Genomic DNA, 27822 nt, shown 5'->3' with positions numbered 1-27822 from the left:
CTGAAAACATCTAAGTAGTCTTTACTGATGATAGAAACCAGCTGGTCTTCAATGATCTCTTTTGATTCCGGGTTATCTTCTTCATTTTCTGCTTCCGTACTGCAGAATTGAACAGATAACGTTATTAGGGCATTACGCAGTGCCTTCTACTAGGGTATTTTCCCTGAGTATAAGAAAATCCCGGGGGCGGGAGGGAGTCCCGTATGAAAGGGGCGGGAATGCTCGTCGGGAAATTTTGAAAAAAAAAAACAAAAACAAAAAGAGACCAATCTCGGCGTGACCTCAAGCTTTTTTTGACCCCTAAAATTTGTATATTTCTTCGAGTGCAACCCTAAACGAGACCTTGACGGCTAAAATTATTGGCGTTTTGCCCGGAACACCCTAAGTGAAACGAAAAATCCCACATTTTACACCCCTAAGCGAGGCGACGAACATCCCGGCTCCTTTCATATGGGAGTCCCTTCCCCCGCCCCCAGCTTCAAGATCTCAAATTTTCTGACACCTCAATCTGTCTTCAGGCACAGGTTATTGTGTTGTTCAATGCTTCATACCAAGCTGGCAATCGGGCAATTATCATGCATAATGCAAGTCGCAGTAAATAATCAGAATATGCTAAATACCAAGCATAAAAACTACAGGAACTACGATAATTGAAAGTCATAATTACCTCTCGGCTTGATGTTGCCTTACTATCTGCCACTGTTCTTCAAGGTGCTGGAAAAGGAAGCGAAAGAGGAAAAGAATCATTCTGATCTGGCAAACACTTCGTTCATTGTATTGGAATGCTGTAGTGTAGGTAGGGAATAACATGATATTGAAATTTTCCCACCATCATCTTCCCCCCCCCCCCCCCCCCCCCCCCCCCCCCCCCGCACAGCAGCCACAGCAGGGGAAAGACCCGTTTACACTGGCGATTTTTGATGCGTTCTTTGTCGCGCTTTTCAATGCAATCGCTCGTGATGAAAATCGCAAGTGTAAACTAGCGGCGACTTCAGTGCGATTTGTCGCCACGATATCGCATAGGATGTTCGAAACCTCTGTAATATCGCGGCGACAAAATCGTCACTAGTTTACACTCAGTGGCTTGCGATTTTCGTTGAGAGCTCGAGCGCGACAAAAGTTGCATAAAAAATCGCCAGTGTAAACGGGCCTTAAAATAAAACTTAAGTACAACAGTAGAGCGGGTTTCACTTGATTGTCAAAAGTTATCCGAGTTTGTTTCCATTTTGCCTTACTTCGTTTAGTGGTTGGTTTGAAAAACCCGTGCCACTTTCTCAACCAATTGGCAGTAAAACCAAAACCGACCGGTCGCGCACGTTTTTCCGCGCTTCGTGCCGGCTACGTGTATTTGCTTCAAGTTCTGATTGGCTCACTGGATCACCTGTGTCTTTTGTGATTGGCCAGAGTGATTACTTTGGTTTTGGTTTTACAACACTCATGTGAAAAGCACTCTATCTCTGTTTAGCCGATGTGGATATCATACCTGAAGCATAAAGCAGAAGAATGGAGACAACACAGGAACCATGACATCTTGGTAGTCACAATCAGGACAGTGGAGGATAAACAATTTCAGAAAATTACCTGCGACATGTCAAGGAATTCAATGAAAAACGAAAACTACCACAACTGTGGCTAAATACTAGCCTGCGAATACAGCCGCCTCTCATTCGCTTCCGCTACTACGTGCAAATTGCACGTTTCAGCGGGAGCAAATGAGAGGCGGCTGTATTCTCAGGCTAGCTACAACAATGTAAATACCGGAAATGTTTCTCTGCAACACCCAGTTAGTTACAACGTTCCAGCTTGTAATTTATAATATGCTGGATATAAAAGCTGTTGTTTTGCACAGCATTGATGGGTGTAGTATAAAAAAAAAAACAGAGAGCAAGACCAAAAAATCCAAGTCCCCCAACGGGAATCGACCAATGATTTTCCGCACACTGACCGGGCTTTAAAGGGACTGTGCCACGGTTGAGTTAATTTTATTTTATTACGTTTCGCCAAGTACTTGCTATGAAACTTAATGTTTGTAAAGAAATTAATTCTATGGATCTAAATGACAAAACCATAGCTTCAATGCAACCAAATGTGTCTCCCGGGCGTTATAATTTAAAGTTTCAAGCAAACGAGATTAACTTTGAAAACTGTTCCGCCCAACAATATTTCAAAAACCCATATTGCAATTTATTTCAGTCTCCATCGTCCTTTTGGCCATCTGTACCTTCTTTTGTATTTGCTGTGTTATTGAAATGTTCCTTCACTGTTTTAAGAGGTTATTTTCATATTTCACCGAATTTGATGGTCATTTCCTATGACTAAATTTGGCTAAAATCCGTGACGCAGTCCCTTTAACACTGAGCTACAAGTGGCAAGCAAAGCCGTTCGTTTTTTTCTAGGTTCATTTGTGATATATACCAAACTAGCCTGCGTGGCCGGCGTTCAAGGGAAGGAGAAGGGGAGTTCGAGCGCGAAGTGCGCTCCCCTTCTCCTTCCCCTTTGTGCCGGCCACGCAGGCTAATGCCAAACGGAAGAGAGTGCCGTGTAGCAGTGTGTTTTGGGATTAAATCTGAGGTGTTTCATATATGATATTCCTGGTGTACTGAACACTGACTGCTGTGACCTTATGGTTGGTGCACTAGCCTCCAGATCGAGTGGTCTGGGTTCAAGCCCTGGCCGAGGTCTCTATCTTGCGTTTTTAAGAAATATACTTTACTCTCATAGTGCTTCTCTCCACCCCCGTGTAAAAATGGGTAACGGCGAATTTAATGCTGGGGGTTACCTGTAATAGAGTAGCATCCCATCCAGGGGGGGGGGGGGGGGGGGGGGAAAGAAATAATCGTACAGTAGAACCCCTATTAAGCGGCCACCCTCGGGGAAATGGCAACTGGCCGCTTAATAGAGGTTGACCGCTTAATAGGGGTTTGTCAGAAATTAGCATAAGGTCTTTTAAAAGTTTACATTATTTCAATACTAAATAAGGTGAAAAGGAATAACGGAATCACATGAAGACGACAATAAACCTGTGTTTGAATGATTTTATCGGCCGTCACGGTCTGAGCTTGTTGGAAATTAATTTAAATATCGTATATTACATTCTTATTGGCCGCTAAATAGAGGTAAAAACAATAGAAGAACGCTCATCGGGACGGCAGAAAGCTGGCCGCGGCCGCTTAATAGGGGTGGCCGCTTAAAAGGGGTTTTATTAACAGTATTATACTGACAATATTTTCGGGACTTTAGTATCTGGCCGCTTAATAGGGGGTGGCCGCTTAATGGGTGGCCGCTTAATAGGGGTTCGACTGTAGTTGCTTTAGGATATGTTCCGTTGTGGGCCAGTAGGTTAGAACACAGACTTGACCTTTCTACCATCAGCTCATGGCAAGTTCAAAGGATACGAACAACAAATCTCAGTCTGTAGTTTGGAACATACTGTAGAGACTTGACTACATTGTCCGCCAGGACCTGCGACAAACTGGGAATACTGTAGAAATCATGGCTGAGACAAGAAGCTGAATATCCCAGTGTATGATAACTAAATTGGAGATAAAGAACCAAATTAACGAGTAAGGCTTGCAGAAGCATTAACTAAGTAAAAATACAAAATGATAATGACGCGACATTTCGGTGCCATCATGGCGCCATTTTCAGGCAAAATGTAAAGGTACAGTTCCGAGGTGAAATGTGAATATATAAGTAAAATAATAACATTGACTTTTTAGCTGCGATGGACTAGCATCCCATCCAGGGGGAGTAGAAATGCTAGAAAAACCAGGATAAGCTCCGGCTGTATGGGCCACTTGGCTCTATGCAGACTTTTCCTAACGATAATGCTTTGAACTCTCTTTGGTTGATGCTAATGATAAAAAATAATGGTATTATTTATTCTTACCACGTATCAGCTAGGTGATATAAGAAACTTTTTGATGCTGCGATAGGGCTTAGAGCAGTTGGTATTTCACTTTTGCCCTTTTCATGTTCCTGAGGCAGCACTGAAAAAGAAATTAAGTATCACAGTAAACAGCAAGATTTGTATTCTTTTTATGATCCAGATTTGAATGGTTAGGATTGCATACTTTAAACATTTGTTACAAGGAAAACATATTAGCACATTATAACTACCAGTGTGATCAAAATGATCTGTTTACAATAAATTGGTACATGGACACACTGCAGACAACAAATTACATCTATGCATGTTTGCAACACTATAATTTATTATAACTATTCACCAAATTGTCACAATGTCCATACATGGCCGGAAGTCCTTGTCATCTACATAACAGACATCCTGCGATAAATGTAGCTTGCCAAGATTTGTCCGAAACTCTTGAAAAGCATCACATAACCACAGTTTTTTCCAGCAGTAAAGTGTGTCCCATTGACAATTTGTTGAATGATATTAAAAACAATTATGCTACTCAATCTTGCGGAATATTGTCCAATTTCAGCCAACTCAGCCTATGCCTTTATTGGCTGGCAAAGTATCAGGTCTACTCTTATTAAAAACTTGCCATTGTATATTGCAATTCCTGAGGTTTGATTTTTTTTACAGGCAATGGTAAATGAGCTCATAATCCATGGACCACAAAATTAATATGGTAGGTGTACGCGTCAGCAAGAACTGCCGGGAAGCTCAAATATTGCAATTCTTTGGGTGTTTCTAATAATTAAAAACATTTATGCCACTCGTGCTTGTTGAATATAAGATAGTTATATCCAACTTGGTGCTACAGGCCTCCTTGGCTATCTACCATCTCAAAGACAAATGAAATCCAATGCACGCTTATGGAATAATTGTTAAATATTACGTCCAATTTTGCAGGATGATTGTTAAGTATCTGCAAGCATTCTAGAAATCCATAAATTCAAAACTTCTTCTTACCGTAAATAGCACTTGTATCAAGGTCGTGCATATCAAGTGCTGCGGTGTAGGCAGGAAACATGGCCGACTTCACTGCAGGATCATACAGACTGTTTAGACACCTGAAAAATCAAGATTTGTCCCAGTGAAAAAACATGACCAGATGTAAATATGTAGTAGATAAAATATGAGCGGGAGATCTGTATGGGCGTTTAAAATTGTAAACGCCCATACAGATCGGACGCGAATATTTTATTCCACTTGGAAATGAAAACAATAAATTGAATGCAAAGTATTGTTATGCGAATCAGTACAGATCTGTATCAAAACGTTAACTGAATACTACTTAGCCGAGCAGGAGTTTGAATCAAAAGTTAATTCCATTGTTTGATTTGTATTGGGGTTTACAGTTGAGTACATGTGATCTGAATATGGTACTGGGATTGGTTTGCACCCGCATGAATATTTAATGAATTTTACAATCTAAATTAAAATTGTCGCAGCAATGACTGCATTAATTCCACTCCAAAAAACACGTTCACATGCAGGTGTTGAAGCATGTGCAAGAAAAGCAGGCATTCCTATGTGAAAAAAAGTTTTCCACGTTAAACACATTAAGCGACGGTTCAATATTCATTCTTTGAAATTCACTGTAACCATAGTAAACATACACCAAGAAATGCTGCGCCTGGCAGAAATGAGAGAAATATAATTATACATTCTAATAAGTTAGCTATGAACTGAGATTTTCACAATTTCTCAATTTCAAGAAAATTTGGATTTAGGATAAAAACAAAAAAACATCAAAAAACACTTTTCTTTATAGCCAGAAGACACGAGTGGAAAGTAAAATACATTGGAGTTTTGATTTCTTGAAACCCTAAGGGAAATGGCTTTTGGTTCAGTTTTGATAGTGAGGTTTCAGAAAACAGGTTTCCACTGTTAAGCCTTTTCAAATACACGTGCTGAGCTATCAAAACTGGTGTTTAACTTCAATCTCCACAGCATAAAGCAGCTAGGCTCATCTCTACTCCCTCGCGGCAGTTTGTCAGGTTTCCCTTTCAAACTGCCGATACCCATTTCTACTCCTGCGTCGTGAGAGGCACAACACAAACACCCCACCAGCAACCAGTGCCTGAGCCCAGACCTCTTGACCAAGTGTCTAACCCACAACCATTAGGTGACCACACCTTCCACATTGAGTGAGAGTCTTACTGCTGGTTGGGTTCCCACTTATACTAGTGACGTAATTGGAAGCAGGGTGGGAGTCGAAAGAGGAAGGAGACTTACATTCAAGTGGAAATTTAAAAAAAAGAATCGCAATCGCAACGACGGAATCCGAATCAGACGGTTTCCTTTTTCTTCCAATTCCGCTTCTGCTTCTGTGGTTTTGACTTCCACTAGATTGTAAGGTTCTTACGCTTCCGATTCCGCTTCCGATTTCCCTTACGTGGGAACTAGCACTAATACAAAACTGACAGTTATATATAATACTTACTTTGCAAGCAGCATAATATTGCCGAGTAATGGCAAGACATGGGATGCACATGGATTGCGTACATAAGGAGTCCCATTAGGCATCGACCCAATGGACAGCCCCTCACTGGTCGCCGTCTGCACAGAAACAAGTTATAACCAGTTTACAACAGACTTCTACCAGTGAGAATATTGGAAAACAAACTCACTTACACATAGGGTCCTAGAGCTTCTTATTACATATCAATGAAACAGGAATCAACTATTTTTACCTAACTACCCCCACCCCAACACCTACCACCCTTTCCCCGCCAAAAAAAAGCTCTGTTACCCCTCTCCTCTCTCTCTTTTATACCTCCCTCTCTAATAAGCCACCCCCCCCCCCACCCTTCTGGCTGTTCAATTTTTGTAATATGCCCATCCCCTTTATTAAGCCCTACCACTTTCAAAGATGGTTGATCATAACAAACATGAACATGGAAACAAAAAGGTGTACCAGTAACTTTACGCTTTCAAATAATTTATCTATCATGTTTACCTTTATTTGCTTTTTTTAATGTTTTTTTTTTTACCAGTAACAGATGTTCCCAAAAAGGTACCGATAACTAAAAAAGTCTTTTTATAGTTACTATTTTGGGGAAATGTGTTAAGGCCCGTTTACACAGGCGATTTTTGTTGCGCAACTCAATGCAATTTTTGTCGCGCCAAAGTTGTTTCAAGTTTCGAACAGGTTCGAAACTCCTGCGACTCGCCGTGATTTTATCGCCGCAAATTTTCACGCGTGCAAACTCGCGCCGATTTCATGGCGATTTTATCGCCGCGATATCGCGGCAAAGTTGCATGAAGTCGCCGCGATGACTTGATACAACTTGGACGCGACAAAAATTGCATTGAGTTGCGCGACAAAAATCGCCTGTGTAAACGGGCCTTAACTAATCAGCGCTAAAACATTGAATCAAGCAAGGAAAGGTGGGCTGTAAAATGCAAATAAGGTGGGTCAATGTAGCTAGAAAATTTGAGTCAAAAGGACACCACTGAGGTACTCAAAGGTCTCTAATAAAGAGATCAAAAAAGAAGCAAAAATACATGTATTGTCCTATACCCACTGTTAAGGGCTACTTCTTGGAATCATAAGTAGTAGCTAGGTGGTTCTCGTGATGGCAAAATAATAGAGTCAAAGCTCTCATAAGCGGACACCCTCGGGACGCGAAAAAAGTGTCCGTAACTGGAGCTGGCCGCTTACGAGAATGGTTCTCGTAAGCAGCCACTAAAGGCGTAGGGGATAGATGGCCGCTTATGGGACCTTGCCCTGTTAACAATAATAATACAGTGCCATATTGAAAACAAAAAACAAAAAGAACGTTGTATTTTTTTAAAAACAACAAATTATAATTGCACCTAACTTGTAATTGTTAGATTTTAAACATTAATTTTGGGAAACATTAACGTTTTACAAGATATTATTATTCTAACTTACTTTGTAATTACAAAACAGTTGCTAACTCAACAGAATGAAATTGCTTTTTGTAGCATACCTGGGAATTGAGTAAAGCACAGCTTCTAACAACAGCCATGATAGTAGTGACGCACCACATCACCTGCAGAAAAATAAAAGAACTGTCAACAACTTTTAATAAACAGGTAGTAGATTAATCAGTGTTGCATTTAACGGCGGGAGATTATAAAGGCAAAGAGTGTAATTCTAGAAAATGTCCATACTCCCCCCCCCCCCACAGAAGAGATTTGGAAATTTATATTCATGAGGATGGGGGGGGGGGGGTGCTTTAGGGCCAAACACTTTAAGGAAATGTATGAAGCTTAATTGGAATTTCCAGAGGGGTGGGGACATCTTAGGAAAAATCCATTACATGGTAGCCTGAATTTCAGACATCCCTCTGTGCTCGCTTGCTTGCCAGAAGGGACGTCTGAACACATTTGGGCCTAATGCCGTCCAGTGACGTCACTACACTTTGGTTTTAATTCATGCGGAAAAGTTTCTGTCGAGGCCATGAAATTGTGAAAGAAAAATTGCTTCAATAAAGGATTACAGGGTATAAAATTGTTTTAATAGTAAACTATTGAAAACTTGAGACAAATGAATGAGATTTTAATCGACTGCAGGCTATATTCTTTACGGAACCGATTTAATCTGAACTGATTTGCTTTATCTAGCGATCGAAATATAATATGTTAACTACGCAGCGGACAAATACAACACACCTGTGAGTACTTATAAATGAATCAATTTAGACGGTTACAGAGGCATCAAGAAACGGAATTCAATACAAAAATATCCTACTTGACTGTGGGCACTGAGTTCAGAAATCACTGGCTCATCGAGGCTGCAGGACATAAGCGTCGAGCGGCTTTGTTGACAAAACAAGAATACCGTAAAGTTCCGTGTATAAGCCGCACCTTTTTCCTCTAAATTCAAGTCAAAAATCGGGGGTGCGGCTTATCTACGGAAACATCTCTGGTTGGAGTTCTCAAAGGCCTAATTAATATTCATAAAAAACTTCTCAAGACGTCATTGAATGAACATATAACAACCTGAAAACTTTGTTGTTGTTCACTACCTTTTAGTTCCTCTGCAAAGCTGTTTGCAGTGATGCCTGCCAGTCATTCGAATCGTGTCTTTCCGCCGCGTGCGAGAAGGCACCAAGATAAATGCAAATACTCACAAGGCAAATGGCCGACCGCTTCGGTTTTTTATTGACCTTCACAGCAAATACATCTGCTGGATTAACAAACTCTTATTCTGCATGAAGTTTTTATCCTGTTGCGGGTAGCAGTTTCCAAGAATCTTGAAATAAAAACGTGGTTTCTTCCGAAGAAAATGCCGCCATGTTTGTTTTTAATGCCCAGACTCCTCTCTACAACTCAGAGCTTGGCTACTAAGCATTCGTCATTCGCGAACGATTCGAACGAATTACAAGTGTTTTAGGAGTGCTTAGAAGTGATAATCTCGAAAAAATGATATCAAGAGAGCATCCAAATTTAAGATATTGTGAACTCAAACTAAAAAGAAGGTACACTGTATGACAAGTGAAATTTAGCTTTCTTAAAACTTAATTTATATTAAACATTGCAACAACCACCGTGTCAGTGTTTCGAAACCGTGCTTGTTTGCCCTTGTTTGTTTACCAATAGAACTTCACTTGAACTTCAAACTTTATTGTCTGTATATTTTTTTTTCCAAAATTTGAGCTTCCAAATCGGGGGTGCGGCTTATCTACGGGTGCGGCTTATACACGGAACTTTACGGTACTATAAATTTGGCAAAACACTGCATGTCGAAGTGACGCATGCCGCCAACTTAAAACCTACCGAATTCCATTACTATTCTTCATCCATAGGTAAACTAATAAAGTAATAAACTCAAGGTAAATGAGTAATAAATTCATTTCTGGGAAGGTGAACTCTTTCGAACTCTTTCCAAACTACAATCCTCAAATTACAATCCTCGCACGGTAAAATTCAGTCATAATTTCACATAATAATAATGCAAATAATTTTTAAATCAACCAATCAAAATCACTACCCGGTTTTCGGGTAGTGACGTCACCGGACGGCATTAGGCCCAAATGTGTTCAGACGTCCCTTCTGGCAAGCAGGCGAGCACAGAGGGATGTCCAGGAAATTCAGGCTTATTACATGGGGGGTATGGATATTTTCCGGAACCACACAATCATACCATTAGCATAAAGTTAGTTAAAATAACCTAATTTTTAATTTCAATTAAAAGCTCACTTACTTGAAATCTCCTTCCTTTCAACTCATCTTAGAAGTTAAACAAAATCATAATCAGTAAGCAATAATCATTTTAATGATTAAATACTTAAGCATTAAGCAGGCCTTCAAAATTTCTGTAAACATACATATTTTTCTGTAACATACTGGAAGACAGTTTTTGCAAAGTATGTTGACATAACTGATAACATGTATATTGTAGCATACATGTAGCTCTTGTCAAATTGCTTGCATTGTACATTTTGTAATAGGTTAACAAAATTGTTTTCTGTCAAAAAAAGTAAGTTACATCATAGATCTTTACCCAAAAATGCAACAACAAAAGACTTTTGATAAAACTTTGCATAATACCGTTTTGTAAGTAAGAAGATGGGTCCTGGTCCATGCCAATAAATGAAAGAAAACTCTCTGGAGATGAGATGGCCCTAAGTTTAAGAATAAAAAGAATATACTTTATCTCTTTTTTAAACAAAAAAATTGTGTTAAACTTCTTTTATAGTAGCAGTAGAAGTCTTTATTAAGAAATCAGTCACAACATACGTGTGGCTTTACAATCCATAACAAACTAAGCTAAACTAGTAGTATATGGACACCAAAGGGACAGACCAAAGTGTCTGTATAAGAGAGGTGTCTGTATTAAAGGAGTCACCACTATGACGTCACTTTTGACTTCATTAACAGCTTCAAGTATTAAATAACTCGAAATGTTCTGTAACACAATGCTGCAGGTAAAAAAAAAACACTTAATAGCACAAATCGAAAACGTCGATGATGAATAAAGCGTTGTACAATGTTGTTTTAAAAACCACAAACAGGGAATTGCATTACGAACGCAAAATATCATCGCCTGATCACCGGAGTGTCCATAATAAAAAGGTTAAGTTTATATGAATTTGTTCCCTGGGGCCAAGATTTAGTGTCCATTGTCCGTATTACAGAGGGTCTGTATTATAGAGGTTTTTTTCTGAAAAAAATATATGAGAATTTTGTTTGGACATCGGAGATTGTCAGTAATGGAGAGGTGGCCGTATTAGAGAGTGTCCATATGGAAAGGGTCGACTGTATTACTGTCGCTTGCATCTAAGCGTAAAACACGTGCCGCCGAAACATGATCTAATTGGGTATCAAACGTGGCATGATTGGTCATCAAACGTTTGATGTTTAGCAGACCGTAACGGCAACTTTCGCGCCAAAACTTCAACACATTCCGGTTTCGAAACAGTCGAAATGGCGGAAAGATTGGATATCAAGACTGCCTTCGACAAATCAATCATGATCTTTGTCGATATGCATTTGCAGGTTCACTTGAATCACTTCTGGTGCAAAGTTTCACCTGTTCTCAGTGTTTATGGTGAGCATTTTGAGCGTGAAAGTTGTCTTTACGGTCTGCTAAACTTCAATGTTTCATGACGAAACATGCCACGTTTGATACTTGTGTTCACGCTTAGATGCAAGCGACGGTAGCACAGATCAATCATTGTCACTTACCCTTGCAATTTGTCACTCAGCCAGATTTCTCTGATGGGAGTCAACAGCTCAATCAGAAATTCATTTTGCTTTTCTCTGTCAAGTTTATTGCTAAAAATGGGAAGAAATATAAGGATACAGGGTTAGCATGAATTTTAAACGTCTTCCCCTGGTAACTTACTCCAGACAAGAGACATCTGAACAATGAGATGCTAATGCTGTCTTGTCTTATATCAATGTAAAAGACATTGTGGCTCCTATTAAAGATTTAAACAGCTGATTATCTGCCATTGTCATGCATGTTTCCTCATTTCTCATAGATAGCAGAGCATAAGGGGCAGGGGGGCTGTAGCCCCTCCACCATGTTTTGATGCCAAAAAATATCGTAAGCGCAGCGTTTGTCAAGATCTTCTGTCACGTAAATGAGTTCAAACATCTTCGAAACTTTCTTAGAAGTCTTCGGGAACCTTCATTTATTGTTGGAAAAGTCCAAAAAATGATCGGAAACGTTCGTATGGCCTTTGAACAACAATTGGAGAATCTTTGGAAATCATTGGTCTAGAAAGTGCCCAAAAAACAAATAGTTGCTAGAACGGAAAAAAAAGTTGCTCCAAATATGAAATCTGCCGAGTATTTTTGGGACAGTCTTAGACCCTCACATTCCAAAACGCTCTACCGCCTCTGCTTCTGCTTTTTTAATTCCATCAAAGAAAGGTTTAAATCACCTGCTGCTAATAAATTATATACTCAATGTATGGAAACCAAACGTAAAACTTGGTGAAAGAAATCAAATGTAGCTTGAAGAGCTCTTTGATTTCATGTTGCATGCTTTAAGTCAATCGTTAGAATCCTGCTCTTAAATAATAAAACAACCAACTGAATGTTACGTACCTGGCAATGACTAATGCTTCTGTTAAAGTACATCTGTCTTTAACAGGTACCAGCTCTCCCACAAACAAGGACTGAACGTGCTGCTTCAGGGCATCAAACACAGGCTGCAAAACAAACAAATTCCCATAAAGTTTCAAAAATTATGACCATCATTACTTTGGATTTAGCTGACCTTATTTATCACTACTTTGCCATCTTAATAAAATTCAGTGGAATCTCGATTTCTTGAACCTCTTGATAACTAGAACCAAAGTTTGTTTCCATTGGATTAGCTCTACTAAGACAAACACTGCAATTTTACCCTGGTTTTATGAACTCCTGATTTCTTGTCATGACTAATTTTTGTTTCCCTTGGAGGCTCAAGAAGTCAGAATTCTACTGTAAAATTAAAAATAATGTTTTTAAATTAAAGAGATAGGGAAAAATCTTGTTGGAAAGTAAAACCAACGATGAATAGTTCAAAACAGGTCTAGTCAGTCATCTAAAACAAAATTAACACCTCTTGCAGTATATATCGAGCAGTAAAGCTATTAATTAGTAATGACGTCATTTATTGTGAAACTACCTCCTTTATAACAAATAACGTTCTCTATTTTATCAAACTGGAAATAGAAATCCTTTAGCGCTATCATTATTTAACGTTAAATTGTCTAGCCTGCTTGCACATGCATTTTAAATTGGTTTCGCACCATAATTCTGCTTTTCCAAGTTGCTTCCCCTTACATCGCAACCTTTTTTTTTTAAATGCACTTATCTCTATTTTTTTTTCACAATTACGTGTACATAAGTAATGTACGGTAAAATAACTACTGGTAAGAATGTAAAGCAATGCTACTTTTGGGATATGCTAACAAATATGAAATGTTGCTACTTTTGGAAGGGACACCTTTTTGGGGGGTGGGGGGTGGGGGGGGGGGGGTACTTTCAGAACTTTAGGGTATACTTACAGAGCACTGTATGCTTTGCTACATGCAGTTGCCGTAGCCAGGCAGTGGAGATATTCATGACAATTAATGACAACAACAATGATATTAAAAGACAACAACTTTGACCATTTAACTGGAATAACCCATTTTTAAGAAATCAGCCATATAATCATAAAACTTTTAAACTTCCTAGAGCCAAATAATATTTAGTAAAGTCTTACCACAAGCAGCTTTCCAAAATCTTTGCAAATTTTTATGACAGCTCCACATGCATGGCGACGGGCATGAAGAACATCAGGACTCCAGGGCCCCTGAAATCAAGACACATGGTTACATTTCCTAAATAAACATCCTTCAAAACCTAAGATGGTTTCAGCCGAACATTTGAGCAATACAGGCAAAAATTAAGATACCAAAAAGATCTTATAGCATTGTAACAGCTTGAGCACAGCTAATAAAAGGCTACCAAAACTTTAACTCTCATGCTGACCCCGCCAGAGAAAAATGGATTACAAATTATCTACACTTCAGTCAAAATGGATGTTTGGCGCCAGTTTAAAACAAAATGACGCTTGTTTTAAACATTTTTACGAGGTTTGACTTTAATTTTCTTGAGAACGCTTTAGCGTTTTATCACAGGGTCACTAAAGCCGCACACTTGGCGATTATATTCGCTGCTCGCAGCGATCAGCAAAAAATCGCTAAGTGTGCCCGGTGCAGCCATTGCGATTTTCGCCGTTCACCGCGATTGGCTTAGAAAATCGCTGACATCTGGCATTAGATATCGGCGATTTTATTTGCCGATCACTGGCGAATAAAATCGCCTAGTGTGTCACCGGCTTAAGGCAAATAAATTTTAGTGTGATAATTCAAATAGTACATAAAATGTTACTGAACTATAAGTAGATTTTTGGTACTTTTAAAATTTTTGCACTCATTGCTCTCTGTAACTTACCTGCCTTTCAATAGTTTTAAGTTATAAATCAACAAATACATTTTATGCACACCTTTGGATCACCAGTTGTGTTAAACAATACCACTTGAAACATCTAAAAGAAAAAAAATGTAAATTAAACTGTATAATTCATAAAATATCAAAAACATTCTGATTAATTTTTGATTTTGAATCACTTGGCAAACATTCAATTGTCCTGGCATGCAGCCATTTAATTTCACTACTACTTTCGGTATATAGGTTATTACTCCAACAACAAAAAGTCAATAAGGTTTCAAAATAATTTTACAAAATAGTGCTTTTCAAAGTTGTGTGATGTAGTGGTTTTTTTTCGACTTTTTCGCTTGTTTACAAGCAAGAAAAGGAGAATAGTGGACAAGTTGTTCTATCTCGAACCACATTCTTGTCAACTCTCAAGGGACTGTTTTAATTTCTCAAGGGAATATTTTAATTTCTCAAGGGATTACTTTCCACTGTGGGTGATGAAAGCGTCACCCAATAGTAGTGCGTCAACACTTGCGAATCATAAATGGCATGTCAGCATTCTTATCTCAACGCACGTGTTTCTGAAAGGGGAGCTATAAAAAGCGTTGCCGCCGATGTGCACATGGTTTCAGGCAGTGCTGTAGTCTTGATAAACGTTACAAACTTACCCTATACTTTACCAACTGTATGACTCGAGCCGTAGTGAAAAGGTCAAATGGATTTAATTATTACGATTACAGTGATGCAGTTTTTTGACAACGTCAAACTAAAACATATTAAAATACACAAACGCAAGAGAAACTGAGAACATTGAACAATCGAATTAAAAACGAAACGAAATTAATAAAGTTTACTGATTGTCCTCCCTCTTGCCTGAAGAGTTTAAAACGCACGAAGGCAACACAGGGAGCGGAGGAACTAAATTCGACGTTTGTAAATATTAAAATGTTTGATCTATTAAATTGCAGTATAGTATCTCTTGCTAATATGCTTAATTTACCTTTTTAAGAACATCCATCACCAAGTCTTTGTTGTATGTCAAGAAAGGATAGAGAGCTTGCGTAGCATCAGTCACACTCGATAATATATCAGGGACCTGTTAATAAAGTTTTGAATTTCAGCAATCAATTTTAAAAAGAGGCTAAATGGCAGCATGGTCATGAAGCCGGTCTTGCATTGCCCTAGAATATTTTCCCAGCAGCAGATTGTGGATAGAAACAATTTTCTTTTCACTTTGTCAAAAATTAAAAAGATTATAGCTTTTTAGTTGCCGTGGGGTTTGGATATCTAATCTGGATCAGCATACTTAAAATGTTTGCCACTCAATTTCTCAGTTCGCTGATCCTTCATGTTAGTTCTTGAAAAGAGTGATATGCAGTGTATCAAACCCTCAAGACAATGTCTCATCACAATTCCAAACATCTCAAACTTTGCCAAAAAAAAACACTCCACTGAAAGTTGTATTTTCAATTTTCTTCTTTTCAGAAAGGCAATAAAACTGTCTTTCATGCTTGCAATAGAAATATTAAAGGATTATTAAAGGATTAAGTTGTTGTTGCCTTTTACACTTCAACTAACAGTAATTTTGCCAAGCTAGCTATATAGTACATATACCTTTGAATCAACCTCCAAAGTTGTCTGGATGCATTTCCTAACCAGTTCAACAAACCTCAATGGTGTTTCTCTAAATGTTACCTGGCCTTGAATAATCTCCTACGAGTGACAAGTGAACACGGCAAGTTAACCACTTTTTAATTGTTTCCAAACTATCTCCTCCTATACCTTTTATACCTTCAGCATGTAAAAATTAAATTAACAAAACAGAAAGAATCTTGATTCTCTAGATGTGTGTATGTGGGGAGGGGGGCTGCATGGGTGTAGCTACATGGAAGGAAGGAAGGAAGAATGCAACAGACAGGTAGGTGTGAATACATTCCAAATTTACAACCTCACAATGCCCCAAACAAAAAAAATCACAAAGTAACATTATTTTTACAATTATATAATTATTAATAATCTTTAGCTGTATTAATTATTAAGCATATTAAATTTTCATGTACACTTGTACAATTTGAATAAAAATGCTAAATTTTTAATTACAAGTTGCAGGGGATTCATTAAGGTTTGGAGCAGGTGGGCGTCAGAGTTTTGAACTCAGGCAAAGTATTAGTCTGGCCCTACCCTCTTTGGTAAACTGAAGTCAGGTCAGATGTTACGAAAGGCCGGGTAAAGTTGTGTTCACAGCAAGTCATGTTGCCCGGCGACTGGCCCTTAATTATAATGAAACCCCTGAAGTTGTTAAAGAAAGATAACCAACAAAGCAGACACACAAACTAATAATTTTACAAGAAAAAACAACACCAACCTCATAATTGTTTATTTTAAAAAATCTGGACATCACTGCGTCCAAGTAGCGGGTAAGTCCATCCCATTCATGTATGATTTTCTCTGTTTCATGTGCGCTGACTGAAAAACCACATCAAGAAAGGACATTAAAGAGAGGATTGACTATGGTCACAGATCTTTAGCTCTAGAAGTAGAGTTTTGGTAAGCCTCCCTCACACCAAACCTTGGCTCAAAGCTCTCTGATGACCCCCCCCCCCCCCCCCCCCCCCCCCACCAACCAATCAAAAAATCCTTCAAAATTCACCACTATGTACATTGCCTTGCAATGTTCAGGTAACTCTTTATTCAAAGAAGGTACCAGTAGGCTAACTTTAACTTTCTCTTATAATCAGAAAATTTCATTTCTTCTGAAGTGTAACCTCCCCACTAAACAAATTACAGTTATGCACTATCAGTCTGCAGTCTATCACTGTTTTGTTTATTTCCTTCGCATTCGTCAAAGGCTGAAGACTGGTAGCTGAAATTCAGTGTACATATATATTTTACAATTTCTCTAGTCAGAGAGTGTTTCACAAGATGTGGTAACTATTTACTTTTTACTAAGTTAAACTTACGTTGCACATCAGCAGCAGGGGTTTGTGTGGCCCTCTGTAATAACCAATCAGCTCCATACAGAAAAGTTTCAACAGGATATACCATTGTTATTTGACGAATGATGTCCATGATCTCTCCTCTCACCTCTGAAACATGACAATAAGGTTAAGGGCACATAGAGAGCAGTCTGTCTGAAGGACAAGCTGAAAGGTTTTTTTTTTAGCCCTGACAAAGGATATACTGACAGATAAATTAAAAGTTACCTTATTATAGGAATATAACGAAGCATTTAAACAACGCGAAACAAAATTTATGCAAAATAAAATTAAACCAAATATAAAATTAAACCATAACATTTACATCAATGAAATTAATGCAAATTTTTGAAATTCATGTTAATAACATGATCGTTCATTTCCTATAGTAAGGTAATTGCAAGAAGATTTTTTTGGCCTTTGCTCTTTATGTGAGAGGCATGCAGTCTAATGGTAAGAGCATAATGCATGCTGTCTTGAAACAGTCTCTGGCTACATGAACAACCTGTTCCACAAAGAGACTTCAGTTGGTAATCTACCTTTCTACATCACATCATTCTTCTATATATTGTTATTAAAAAAAAATGATTTCACACATTCATCACTAAAGTCAGAGTTCTGAATACTTACGACCATTAACAGAGGTAAATTCTCTCTCACTGTTGAAGTCTTCTCTGTTAAAAACACTTCCTGGTGAATCCTCCTCTTCTGGACTACCAACCTGAAGAGTGAATTAAAACCTCTTAATCCTTCTTATAATAAATTAAATTCACACCATGTTTTGTTCCCTTATAATAAAACCTGCCTTTGTATGGTGATTAATTTATATAAGTTACTGTGGCCATTTTTTGGCAGATTTGTTACAATGCTTGGCCTAAATGGATTTAAAGGGTGTCGAATGGTAAATACGAGACTTTGCGGGACAGCCAGACTGATATCTTTTCTGTGAGCCTGAGACCGTTTTTTTTAGCGTTGCAAAATAAATCAAGACTCCGAGAAAGTGTCAAAGAAAAATTTGTGATGACGAGACCGCTGAAATTTGGTTAAAAAATTTTGAGAAACACATTTTTTGAAGGACCATTCTCCACCCCTATTTATGGTGGCTGCAAAATGTGCCTTTACTTTGTTGATCTCCAAACTCAATATGTCTTACTTGCAGCCTGGGATTCAGTAACATTATTTTGGAGCTGGCTAACTCTCTCTCTTTTTAGCGGAGCTCCCAGCGGCCTGAAGGGCCGCAGAGCAAAGCCCCATACCCAAAGAAAATTAACAGACCCATGCTTTTGGTTTTCATGGTCATCATGGCAAGCGGCATGGCTCGTGGGTGCGTGCGACAATTACGACAAAGTTGCCCCAACATGGCGGCCATACTCCAGAAATCAGTTTAAGGTTATGGTTAACGACAGCTTACATCTTTGATATTGGACATCCATGTCATGGTCAATTGACAGCTGTCAAAACAAGGTATCCGCTGACCAGTATCACATGACTATATCGCGGGCTCACATATAGAACTTATAGAACTCACCGCTGACCAAATAATGGTGCTATTTTTTTTCTATTATTGGTCAGTAAATTGGGAGCTCCGCTTTTAGGGTTGGCTTAATCTATTTTAATACAAAAGTCCAAAATAGCACACTTTGATGGAATGCTACTTTGTGGACATTTTGCCACACTCATTAACAATCCTCACTAAAAGACGTGCTGGCAGCACCATATAAACATGATTTAGCTCAAACTTTCACATAAACATTGCCCATACTTACATCTAACTTTGGGGGTGAAAATCACATCTAACTTTCATAAATTAGTGGTGGTGGTGGTATATATATGAATATGTTTAAACCTATACATGTACACATAGTGGGTACTTGCACACAAATACCTTGAAAAGTTTAGCTTTGGCTATTTCCAAAAGTGATGGAAATATTGCCCGAAATGTTTTATCTCTGGCAATAACAGGATTTCTCAGCAATGTTAGCCATAGCACATTTGTCAAGTGAGGCAGGGTCTGAAAATAACAACAAAGAATTTAAGTACCTCAATTATCTGGACTCATGGGGACTGGGATAAATAGTTGGGATAATTGAGTCCGGATAATCCAAAAAAAGATTGAATAATAAAAAGCCATAGAATAAAACTAAAACTCTGAGAGATTATGCAAGAGGAGCCTCGTTTAATACATGTAGTTTCCACATTGACTTTTTTTCTTTAACTCTCGCCACTGTGAGATTATAAGTTACTCATTATCAGAAACAACATAAAAAACAAAATAAAAAAATGGGGGGGTACTAAATTCACTGCGGAGATAAAAGAGTAAACTGTACCAGCCCTATAGTTACATGTTTAGAAATTTTCGTCAGCACGTGTGCTCAGTACATGACATGTCGTTGCAACATGTTTACCTGTTCAGTAAGTCCTTGAACAGCAAAGTAAAGTGTCTTGGACAAGAACACATGCAACACAATAACCTCTACCTTTGCTCAAACCTAGAAAACCCATTCTGGAGTCCAGGGCCCGGTTGTTCAAACCATGATTAAGCTAATCCAGCATTAGCGCGAAATTTGATTTCAATTTTATATAATTTCGTTAAGGGTTTCTGCTAATATTTTCTGTCCCACAGTTTTGACATGGACCAATCTCAAACTTAACAAAATATTAGCTTTGGGAAACCCTTTAAAACAAGAGAAATTAAAATCTTGATCATCTTTTAATCCTGGGTTAGCGTTAATCGTCTTTCGAACAACCCGGCCCAGAGCACTAACAGGTAGGCAACTAGGTCAACATTCCTCCCCTTACCCCACCACCCAACCAATCCCATCTACAACATATACCCCTAGTCATTTAACACCAAAGAATCACTAACATACCAAGCTTTCATGCTTCGAGAATGCAATCAGTGCCTCTAAATACTGTCTGAAGTTTGGAGGTCGCTCTTTGGGTTTGTCTTTATTCTAAAAAGTATTGGAGAAAAAATATTTTTTTAATTTAGTGAATGTAGTTAACATACAGTTGAAAGAAACTGTTGGCATGTAGTTATTTTATTTTTTTAACTTCAATCTTTCTTTTTTCAGATAATTAATTTTTTTCTTACCCACAAATGAAAGAGCTGTACTTCTCCTAGAGTTACAAGAACCTGACACAGTCTTTTCAGAAAGAGATACTGCTTCTCGTCAAATTCAGCTGTAATTGACTTCCTGCAGGAAAAGCAAAAAGCAAGGTACCTTTGAAGTTACAAGTTTGGTTGCAGACATACATTAACAGCACATTAATTTTATGCTTTGTTCTTTCCTGATAATTTAGGAAAGAAGGCTGAAGAAGGCTGAAGTCACAAATACACATGCCACATTTTGGTGGATAGCACAACCTTGAAACAATATAATATGATGTTTATACACAAAAAAAACTCCAGCAGGGGATAAAACCTTATAACAATAATATATGTTGTAGTTTGAAACAAATTCAGGTCAAAATGATTTCAAACTAACTAACAAAGTGTAGTCTGATTTGTTAATTTCTCTTTTTCCAGATTTATTGCCATAATCCTTAAACAAAGTAAGATTTAATTCAAAATAGGTTGAAATCATTTCCATCTGAAATTCATTTTAAACCACAACATACATCAAGTCAAAAAAAAATTATCAAGGGACAGCACAATCTTGTAACAATGTTAACATTTATAAGACTAACACAATAAGACTGTATTAATGAAATAGCAGGAATTTTTGTATTTTTACAGAAATTATACAATAAAATACAATGTATACAAATTAATTTTTCATTATGATAATATGAATACATTGTACTTACTGGGCAGCAGACAACATAACGCTCATAGCATCCTCACTAAATAGCTTTAACATTGGTATCCTTTGCTCGTGTTTTCCCTACAACAAACCGATAGCAACAGAATAAAGTGTACATCATTTAAAATACTGTAATTATTAAAAAATATCAAATGAATGTAAATTGTGAAACAACTTTGATTTACCTTTCTGTTGACAATAATAAGAAGACATTCACAACTAGGTATTTTGAGTGCGTCTTCCTCTAGTAATAAGCAGAGCATCTGTAGAATGATACAATCCTGTATATACAGTACTCCAAACTTCACCCAGTCCAGATATCCCGTTAGAGTCAGCAGCGTCTGCTCTGCTAGACGTTGGTGAACTGCGGCCTAAAAGAAAAAAAAATTATCTCAGGCCTCTCTTATTACATACAGAATGTAGGTAAAGTCTGCACATGAGCCCAGTTGCCCATCAAGCCAAAGTTTATTCTGGTTCCACAGCGTGAAGTGACTAATTATAAGAGCATTTCAGTCTACTCCCCCTGGATAGGATGCTAGTCCATCACAGGATTTGCCAGTATCCATTTATACACCTGGGAGTAGTTTCACGCTACGGAAACTGGGATAAGCTCTGGCCTGATGGGCAACTAGGCTCGTATGAAAACTTTCTTTTTATTTATACACCTGGGTGGAAAGGTTCACTGAGTGTCTGATCCAAGAACACAACGCAGTGCTCCGGCCAGGGATCAAACCCAGACCACTTGATTTGTAATCCAGTGCACTGGCCATTAGGCCACCGTACATGAAAGTACATGAAAGCCGTTGTATATTCAATGGTATTCAACCCAACCTTCCCATCGTGCGCTGCGATCTTATTCTCGATGAAATTTAGTGAGCGTATTTTCTATGGCATGGTATAAAATAGTTACACAACACTTTCTCGTGGTATACTATGGAATATCCCACTTGTCACTTGTATTTTCTTCGTATACACACTCACCTAAAGGCTCGTGTGTATACCGAGAAAAAACAAGTGACTCGTGGGATATTCCATAGTATACCACTCGAAAGCATTGCATAACTGAAGAGCGGCGGGAATAAACGGCCCCTGGACTTTCTGACTAAATCGAACATTATCGAAACAGCTCCAAATTGCGCATGCAGGTTTGTTTACGTGTGCTAAACACTGTCCTGTGTTGCATTCGGCTGGTCTTTTCTTCGTTTTTCAGAAATTATGTATGCAAAAAAAAAGGCATTTTGCAAGCTTACGTGCTCCCAGTCAGCTAGCAGTCTGAGTTTTCCAACGCATCGCGTGTACATCTTTCCCTGTAGGGTTTTCTAAGCGTCTACGGAAGACGAGAAACCATTTAACAAGCATTTCTTCGACTCGGTGCGCATGTCTTTTGTTGATTTGAGTAGCGTAGCACTGGATACTGCATTGTGACGTAAGGTCACATGTTAGAGGCGGAAGAGTTTGAATTAAGCGAAATGGCGTGTCTGTGAAAGTAAAACGGAAAAGTTTATAGTTTTAGCTCGATTGCGGCTGCCAGGTGGTTGAAGGACATCATTAAGTCTGAATACCCGTAAGTTTACAGCATCGCTCGAAGAACTGAGTGATGTTTCTGCCTTTGTTTTGTACAACAGCGCTGTTTAGCGCTTCGGAAAAAACGTTGCAAACAAGGTAGTTTGAGCCTGGCCGCATAGAAGGCCTAAAACAAGAGGTTTCTTGCCGGGAACTTCGTCAACGCGAGTTTTACAGGGTCCGCTTGGGTTCTGCCGCGACAAAGTTGCCGAGAAGTGACCTGGTTTTAGACTTTAAAAAATTCTTTATAGGTTTGGGGGGGGGACCTCCCCTTGCAAAATTATTTTCTGTGCCTCATTAAATATTCATCAATCAATCAATCGATTCGTGCCTTAGTTTATCTTGTTTTCGCGAGATTTTGTAGATGTGTGATGATGTAAGGAGTGGAGATAGAAGTGAGAGCAAGCCGGCGGCACTTAACTGAAAGCAAAACTAGTATAATGTGACAACTCGAGCAAACGTATTCAATCAACAATCAGTCTTTATTTCACTTTCACCTCAAAATTACAGCTAACGGTAACAGATTACAATAGTCTTGCCCGAAACAACAAAAAGAAGCTAACCGCAAGCAGACTGCAGTGAAAGCTAGCCGCTTGAAACGCTAACGCTAACCCTAACCCTTAAACTTGGGTTTAGCTTTTTAACCCTAAATTTGAAATGAAACCCTAGCGTCAGACCCTAACCCTAACCCTTGGGGTTTAGGGTTAAGCTTTTTTTCGCTAGGGTTAAGCTAAGGGGTTGGGGCTAGGCCTGTAATCCCAAAACTTTAGCTGACTTCATCGTTTTGAGAAACAAAAGGTTTCCTTTGTTTATCGTTTGTAAAAGAAAAGACAAAAGAAGCCGCGCGAGCAAAAACCTTGTCTTTTTGCATGTGTAATTTTTCAAAAACGAAACAAAGACCAGTGAAATGAAAGACAGGACATTGTTAAGCACACGTAAACAAACCTGCATGCGCAATTTGGAGCTGTTTCGATAATGTTCGATTTAGTCAGAAAGTCCAGGGGCCGTTTATTCCCGCCGCTCTTCAACTAGTATATATATCATTAAATTGTAGGCTTCAAAAATCATGTTGAGATTCACTTTATTAACAAGTGTTTTTTTCACAGGGTTGGAAGCTAAAATTTCGGGGCACTCGCCATCTGGGCGAGTGACCTTAAAATTGCACTCGCCCAGTCTCCTTCATTAAAGAAATGAAAATTTAGCACCCCACGAATAATATTATGTTGGTAAGCTATCAGCTTGTGGACAGTGTAGATTATTTTGAAGTGAAAAGTAAAAGCTTATTTTGAATAATAATTTATTCTGGATATGAAAATCGTACTCGCCAAACCGGGCGAGTGATCCTTGATTTGCACTTGCCCGACAGTTTTCAGACTCGTCTGGGCGAGTCTGAAAAGCGCTCAGTGACTGAGGAACAAATAAAACAGGGAAGGCAACTATTAAATATTATAGTGTTTCTTGTACAGGGTCGAAACCGTGTTCTGACGGGAATAAACTAGTTGGGTGCATGACATGAAAGGCAGTTGATTTTGCCCACCATTTCTGACTTTCCCAATGATAAAACAGAATTTACCTGAGCTTGACAGCTGACATCCCCACTTTCAATCTGACTCTGTGATTAAAAATAAAAACACTACATGTAAATTGATCAAGCCAAACTTTTAAAGATAAAATCTGTTGAAACTATACACTCAGTGACACAATCTAACTAGACCTTTCCATTTCATGCAGCTCTCTCAAAAGGTGCCCAAATGATGGTCTCAGGCACACGTAAACTAATTAATTTCGTCACACTCTTTAGTTTCTGGGGGTTTCTGGCACCACTAGAAAGGGCCTGTTACACTGTATAACCCTGCCGCTAACCTGTTTAAATACCATAATATTTATTAGATTAAGTGCCCTGGGCGCTTATTAAATATTTGTTCCTTGAGAGCGGGCGCTTATTCGAGGTGGGCGCTTACTAACTTTCCACAATTTCAGCAAGTAGTAAGTTTATTTTGCAACGAAATATTAAATTATAACGAAACGTGAAGATGCACTAAAGCAGAATTCTAACTGTTCATTGAATGTTTCTGTAAAATACTAAGAAAACTTGGTCTTTGGAAAAGTTTTTTAGTAGTAAAGTAGTCAACAACATTCAACCCAATTGTCACTAAGGTCAATACTCTTCTTGTTCTCTTCATTTTTTTTGGTTTTGGAGGAGTGGGGCAGGGTGGGCGCTTATTCGAGGCCGGGCGCTTATTCGAGGCCGGGCGCTTATTTACTTTTCCTACCTATAGGGTGGGCGCTTATTCAAGGACGGGCGCTTAATTGAATAAATACAGTACCCTTTCTTGGTGACTAACAACTAATAACAGTAATAACCTTACATCACTGATTTAAGAACTTTTCTAGTAATGACAATAAAGATCGATGTGACTAGAATGTACATAACATAAATTTTGGGAAAGGAGTTAGAACAACGATGACGATAACTGATCAACAATGACTTAGTTTGTGAATTGAGACAAAACTCACTATAAATTAAAGAAGTTAGACACACCTTTAGAGTCCTAAACTTTGCAGTGTTCTTCTGAAGTGTCTCAATAAAGAAAGTAAACAATCCCTCCATGTGCGTGTGCAGTTCCTGAGTGATCTGTTTCTTTCTGTTTGGCTGCAGGTTGCTGTCCATTGAGATCACATCTTCCGCAAGTCGAAGTAGAATCATAAGAACCACTTCTGTTTGAACATCCTAACAAAGACATTCGTCAGAGTCATTACAAATATCAGCAAGAGTGAGTAAAATGCAGGCTGAAGGACACAACATAACAGTAGAGATCATAAAAGGGGCAGTACCATTAAGATTTAGTGCAATTTGAAAATCCCATGAAGGTGTTGGTATGAATTGTAATCAGTAAATACACTCGTTGTGGCCTGGCCTTGCTAAAACGTACTTTACAAGTCCTGGAAATTGTTAAAACATGGTTTGGGTACAGACTGGTAGGAAAGAAGTGGCCTAAAACTTAAAAATGTCCGCCTGACATTTTCAAGTTTGTCAGTTTCTCTTGGAAAAAAATTCTTTAAAACCATTGTTTGTGGTTTATTTATATCTTGGAGAATGATTTCATGCCTTTCTCTTGTTGTTCAAAGTTTATTTTGCTTAACAATGAGTGCATCCTCATAATTCTAGAATATTTTACACGAAAAGTTAGAAGATTTCTTGTGACACTGACCCTTTAACCATCAGATCTCCAGTCAGAAAAGCTATGACGATAAGATACAACATGAAGCTACCTTGCTACTGCATGGACACTTACAACAGAAAGTGAAGTTCCTTACCCCTAATGCACAGATGCTGTTAAGGTCTGGAAGCAGTGATCCCCATTTCTGTGGCCACTCTCTCTTGGTTATCTCCACAACCAGCCGTGATAAAGCTTCCTTGATGTGAAGAGGTTCATCTGGTAATGAGCCACTTCCCTGCCAAAGCAATTGACGGACGTTGCTATAACCTGCAATCATGCTCTCCCTCCCTACATTTTATGTTAATATTGTTGTTGACATTGATACACAATGTTTATGTGGCAGTTAATTTTTTATCTAGTAAGTTTATTTTTTATTTTTACTAGTTAGTTTTTTCTAACTACTGATATTGTTAACTACAGTAGGTTCATAATAGGTTTAGGGTTAGGGTATGGGTTGGAGTCAGATAATTATTTTAAAAAAAATTGTGATTCACCCAATGTTTCCTACATGGCAGAGTGGATAAGGGGTTGGATAACAAATCCAGAGGTTGAGAGTTTAAATCCATTATAGGTAAGTAAAAAGAAAAAAAAATACCGGTAGATGATAGTGCATGTACTTAGAGGAGGGGGATAAATTATTGCAGATAGTAGTGGAGGGTTAGTTAGGATGGTGGGGGGGGGGGTTATGAGACATGAAGGGAGGGTAGGTGTTTTACTTTTTCACTATTTTCTACTTGTCATAACATAAATGTTGTTGTTCCCTCGAGGTACAAATTTTGTTATTTTTCTTTGTTCTGGTTTATCGTAAATATATATGATTGTATCATAATTAATATAAAACAAAAGAAAATACCAGATTGTAGCAAGAGTTAATTGAACTAAAACATGCACATGACCACGGAGATAACATAGATTAAATTTTTTTCAATCTACCTGTGCAAGCAGGTGAAGAGATATCCCCTTTAGTCTTGCTTGGTCATCTGAATTCATTGAATTCCAGTTGAATCTTTCATCAACAAACATATCAAATAAATAAATAATAAAATAATAATAACAAATATTTATAATAAGGATTACCCTTCAGTACATGGGTACTGTTATCAAAGGCTTCCTGTATAAAAAAAAATATAACAATATAAAACACAGTAATTCTAAAAGATAAAAAGATAAAGATTTTTGGCCACGTGCTCAGGCCATAAATTGATTGGAAAAAAATTAGTCTGTTTCTTAAAATACAGGCCAAGAAAACAAGGTTAGTAAGAGGTATGTAGAAGGTGGATTTACAAAGTAACTCTCCTATACTAAGCTAGAGTGAAATACATTTTTGGAAAACAAACAATCCTCATAATCAGCCTTACTTGACAGCATGCTCCAAGAGTTGAAGTCCAGTATGGCGTACCACAGCAGAGTTTTGACGATCGTACATCAACAGCCCCACAGGAACACATAATGGAGAACTGGCCTTGAACTGTTCAATGAACTGTATAATGCACAAAACAAACAGACGTCAAGTTCATTGACTGTTGTACTCAGTACTTTGACCACAAGAAGCTAAGTTCATGTGTTAATGAGTTAAATTCTGAATCAAACCTAGCTCATAAAGCCGCCGAATAAATGAAAAGTACAAACTCTCACGCACAAACCAAATATTACGCAGGAATGCAGCTATAAACTAAGATAAGGATTGCAAAAAAAACTGATCGAGAAACCCCAGAAGCGCAGAACAACAAAACATCAACTGCAAACAAACGCTCCACTTTCTCCTTGTTAAATTAGTATTTACCAATGATAAAAAAGAAAATACACGTATAAAACTCTACCTCATAAGCCTCTATTCTCTGCTGTTGAGCAGTTGACGGACTTAGCGCGGTTTCGACAGCTTGAATCATTCGCACTGCTGCCTGTTGCTCGGCCGCCATCTTTGATTGAGAATCCTGCAGTGACCA

General features: G+C 38.3%; 1 protein-coding gene across 2 annotated transcripts in view; it reads right to left on the bottom strand.

The window, feature by feature from the left end:
• The window catches only part of LOC144636250 (exportin-5-like), a 35345-nt gene extending 7538 nt beyond the window's left edge, over positions 1-27807 (bottom strand). For both annotated transcript variants that reach the window (XR_013567493.1, XM_078495409.1), the window contains exons 1-30: positions 27697-27807; positions 27235-27356; positions 26810-26882; positions 25974-26111; positions 25198-25386; positions 24229-24267; positions 21278-21463; positions 21097-21173; positions 20381-20483; positions 20157-20240; positions 19172-19297; positions 17917-18007; positions 17272-17397; positions 16677-16777; positions 15926-16024; positions 15312-15407; positions 14379-14420; positions 13593-13682; positions 12446-12549; positions 11576-11665; positions 10439-10512; positions 10092-10117; positions 7873-7935; positions 6360-6475; positions 4883-4983; positions 3890-3989; positions 3396-3532; positions 1484-1581; positions 668-714; positions 2-99 (exon numbers count right to left, since the gene is read on the bottom strand). Coding sequence is in view for 1 of the 2 variants with exons in the window: in XM_078495409.1 (XP_078351535.1) it covers positions 2-99; positions 668-714; positions 1484-1581; positions 3396-3532; positions 3890-3989; positions 4883-4983; positions 6360-6475; positions 7873-7935; positions 10092-10117; positions 10439-10512; positions 11576-11665; positions 12446-12549; positions 13593-13682; positions 14379-14420; positions 15312-15407; positions 15926-16024; positions 16677-16777; positions 17272-17397; positions 17917-18007; positions 19172-19297; positions 20157-20240; positions 20381-20483; positions 21097-21173; positions 21278-21463; positions 24229-24267; positions 25198-25386; positions 25974-26111; positions 26810-26882; positions 27235-27356; positions 27697-27795 (2935 nt within the window). In the remaining variant the exon portion in view is untranslated. The remainder of the gene's footprint in view (position 1; positions 100-667; positions 715-1483; positions 1582-3395; positions 3533-3889; positions 3990-4882; positions 4984-6359; positions 6476-7872; positions 7936-10091; positions 10118-10438; positions 10513-11575; positions 11666-12445; positions 12550-13592; positions 13683-14378; positions 14421-15311; positions 15408-15925; positions 16025-16676; positions 16778-17271; positions 17398-17916; positions 18008-19171; positions 19298-20156; positions 20241-20380; positions 20484-21096; positions 21174-21277; positions 21464-24228; positions 24268-25197; positions 25387-25973; positions 26112-26809; positions 26883-27234; positions 27357-27696) is intronic.
• Positions 27808-27822: the final 15 nt, after the last annotated feature.

This window comes from Oculina patagonica, chromosome 13, assembly GCF_052425735.1.
Source record: "Oculina patagonica isolate OP01 chromosome 13, crgOcupat, whole genome shotgun sequence".
Taxonomy (NCBI): Eukaryota; Metazoa; Cnidaria; class Anthozoa; order Scleractinia; family Oculinidae; genus Oculina; species Oculina patagonica.
This window is presented reverse-complemented; position numbering and strand designations above follow the sequence as displayed.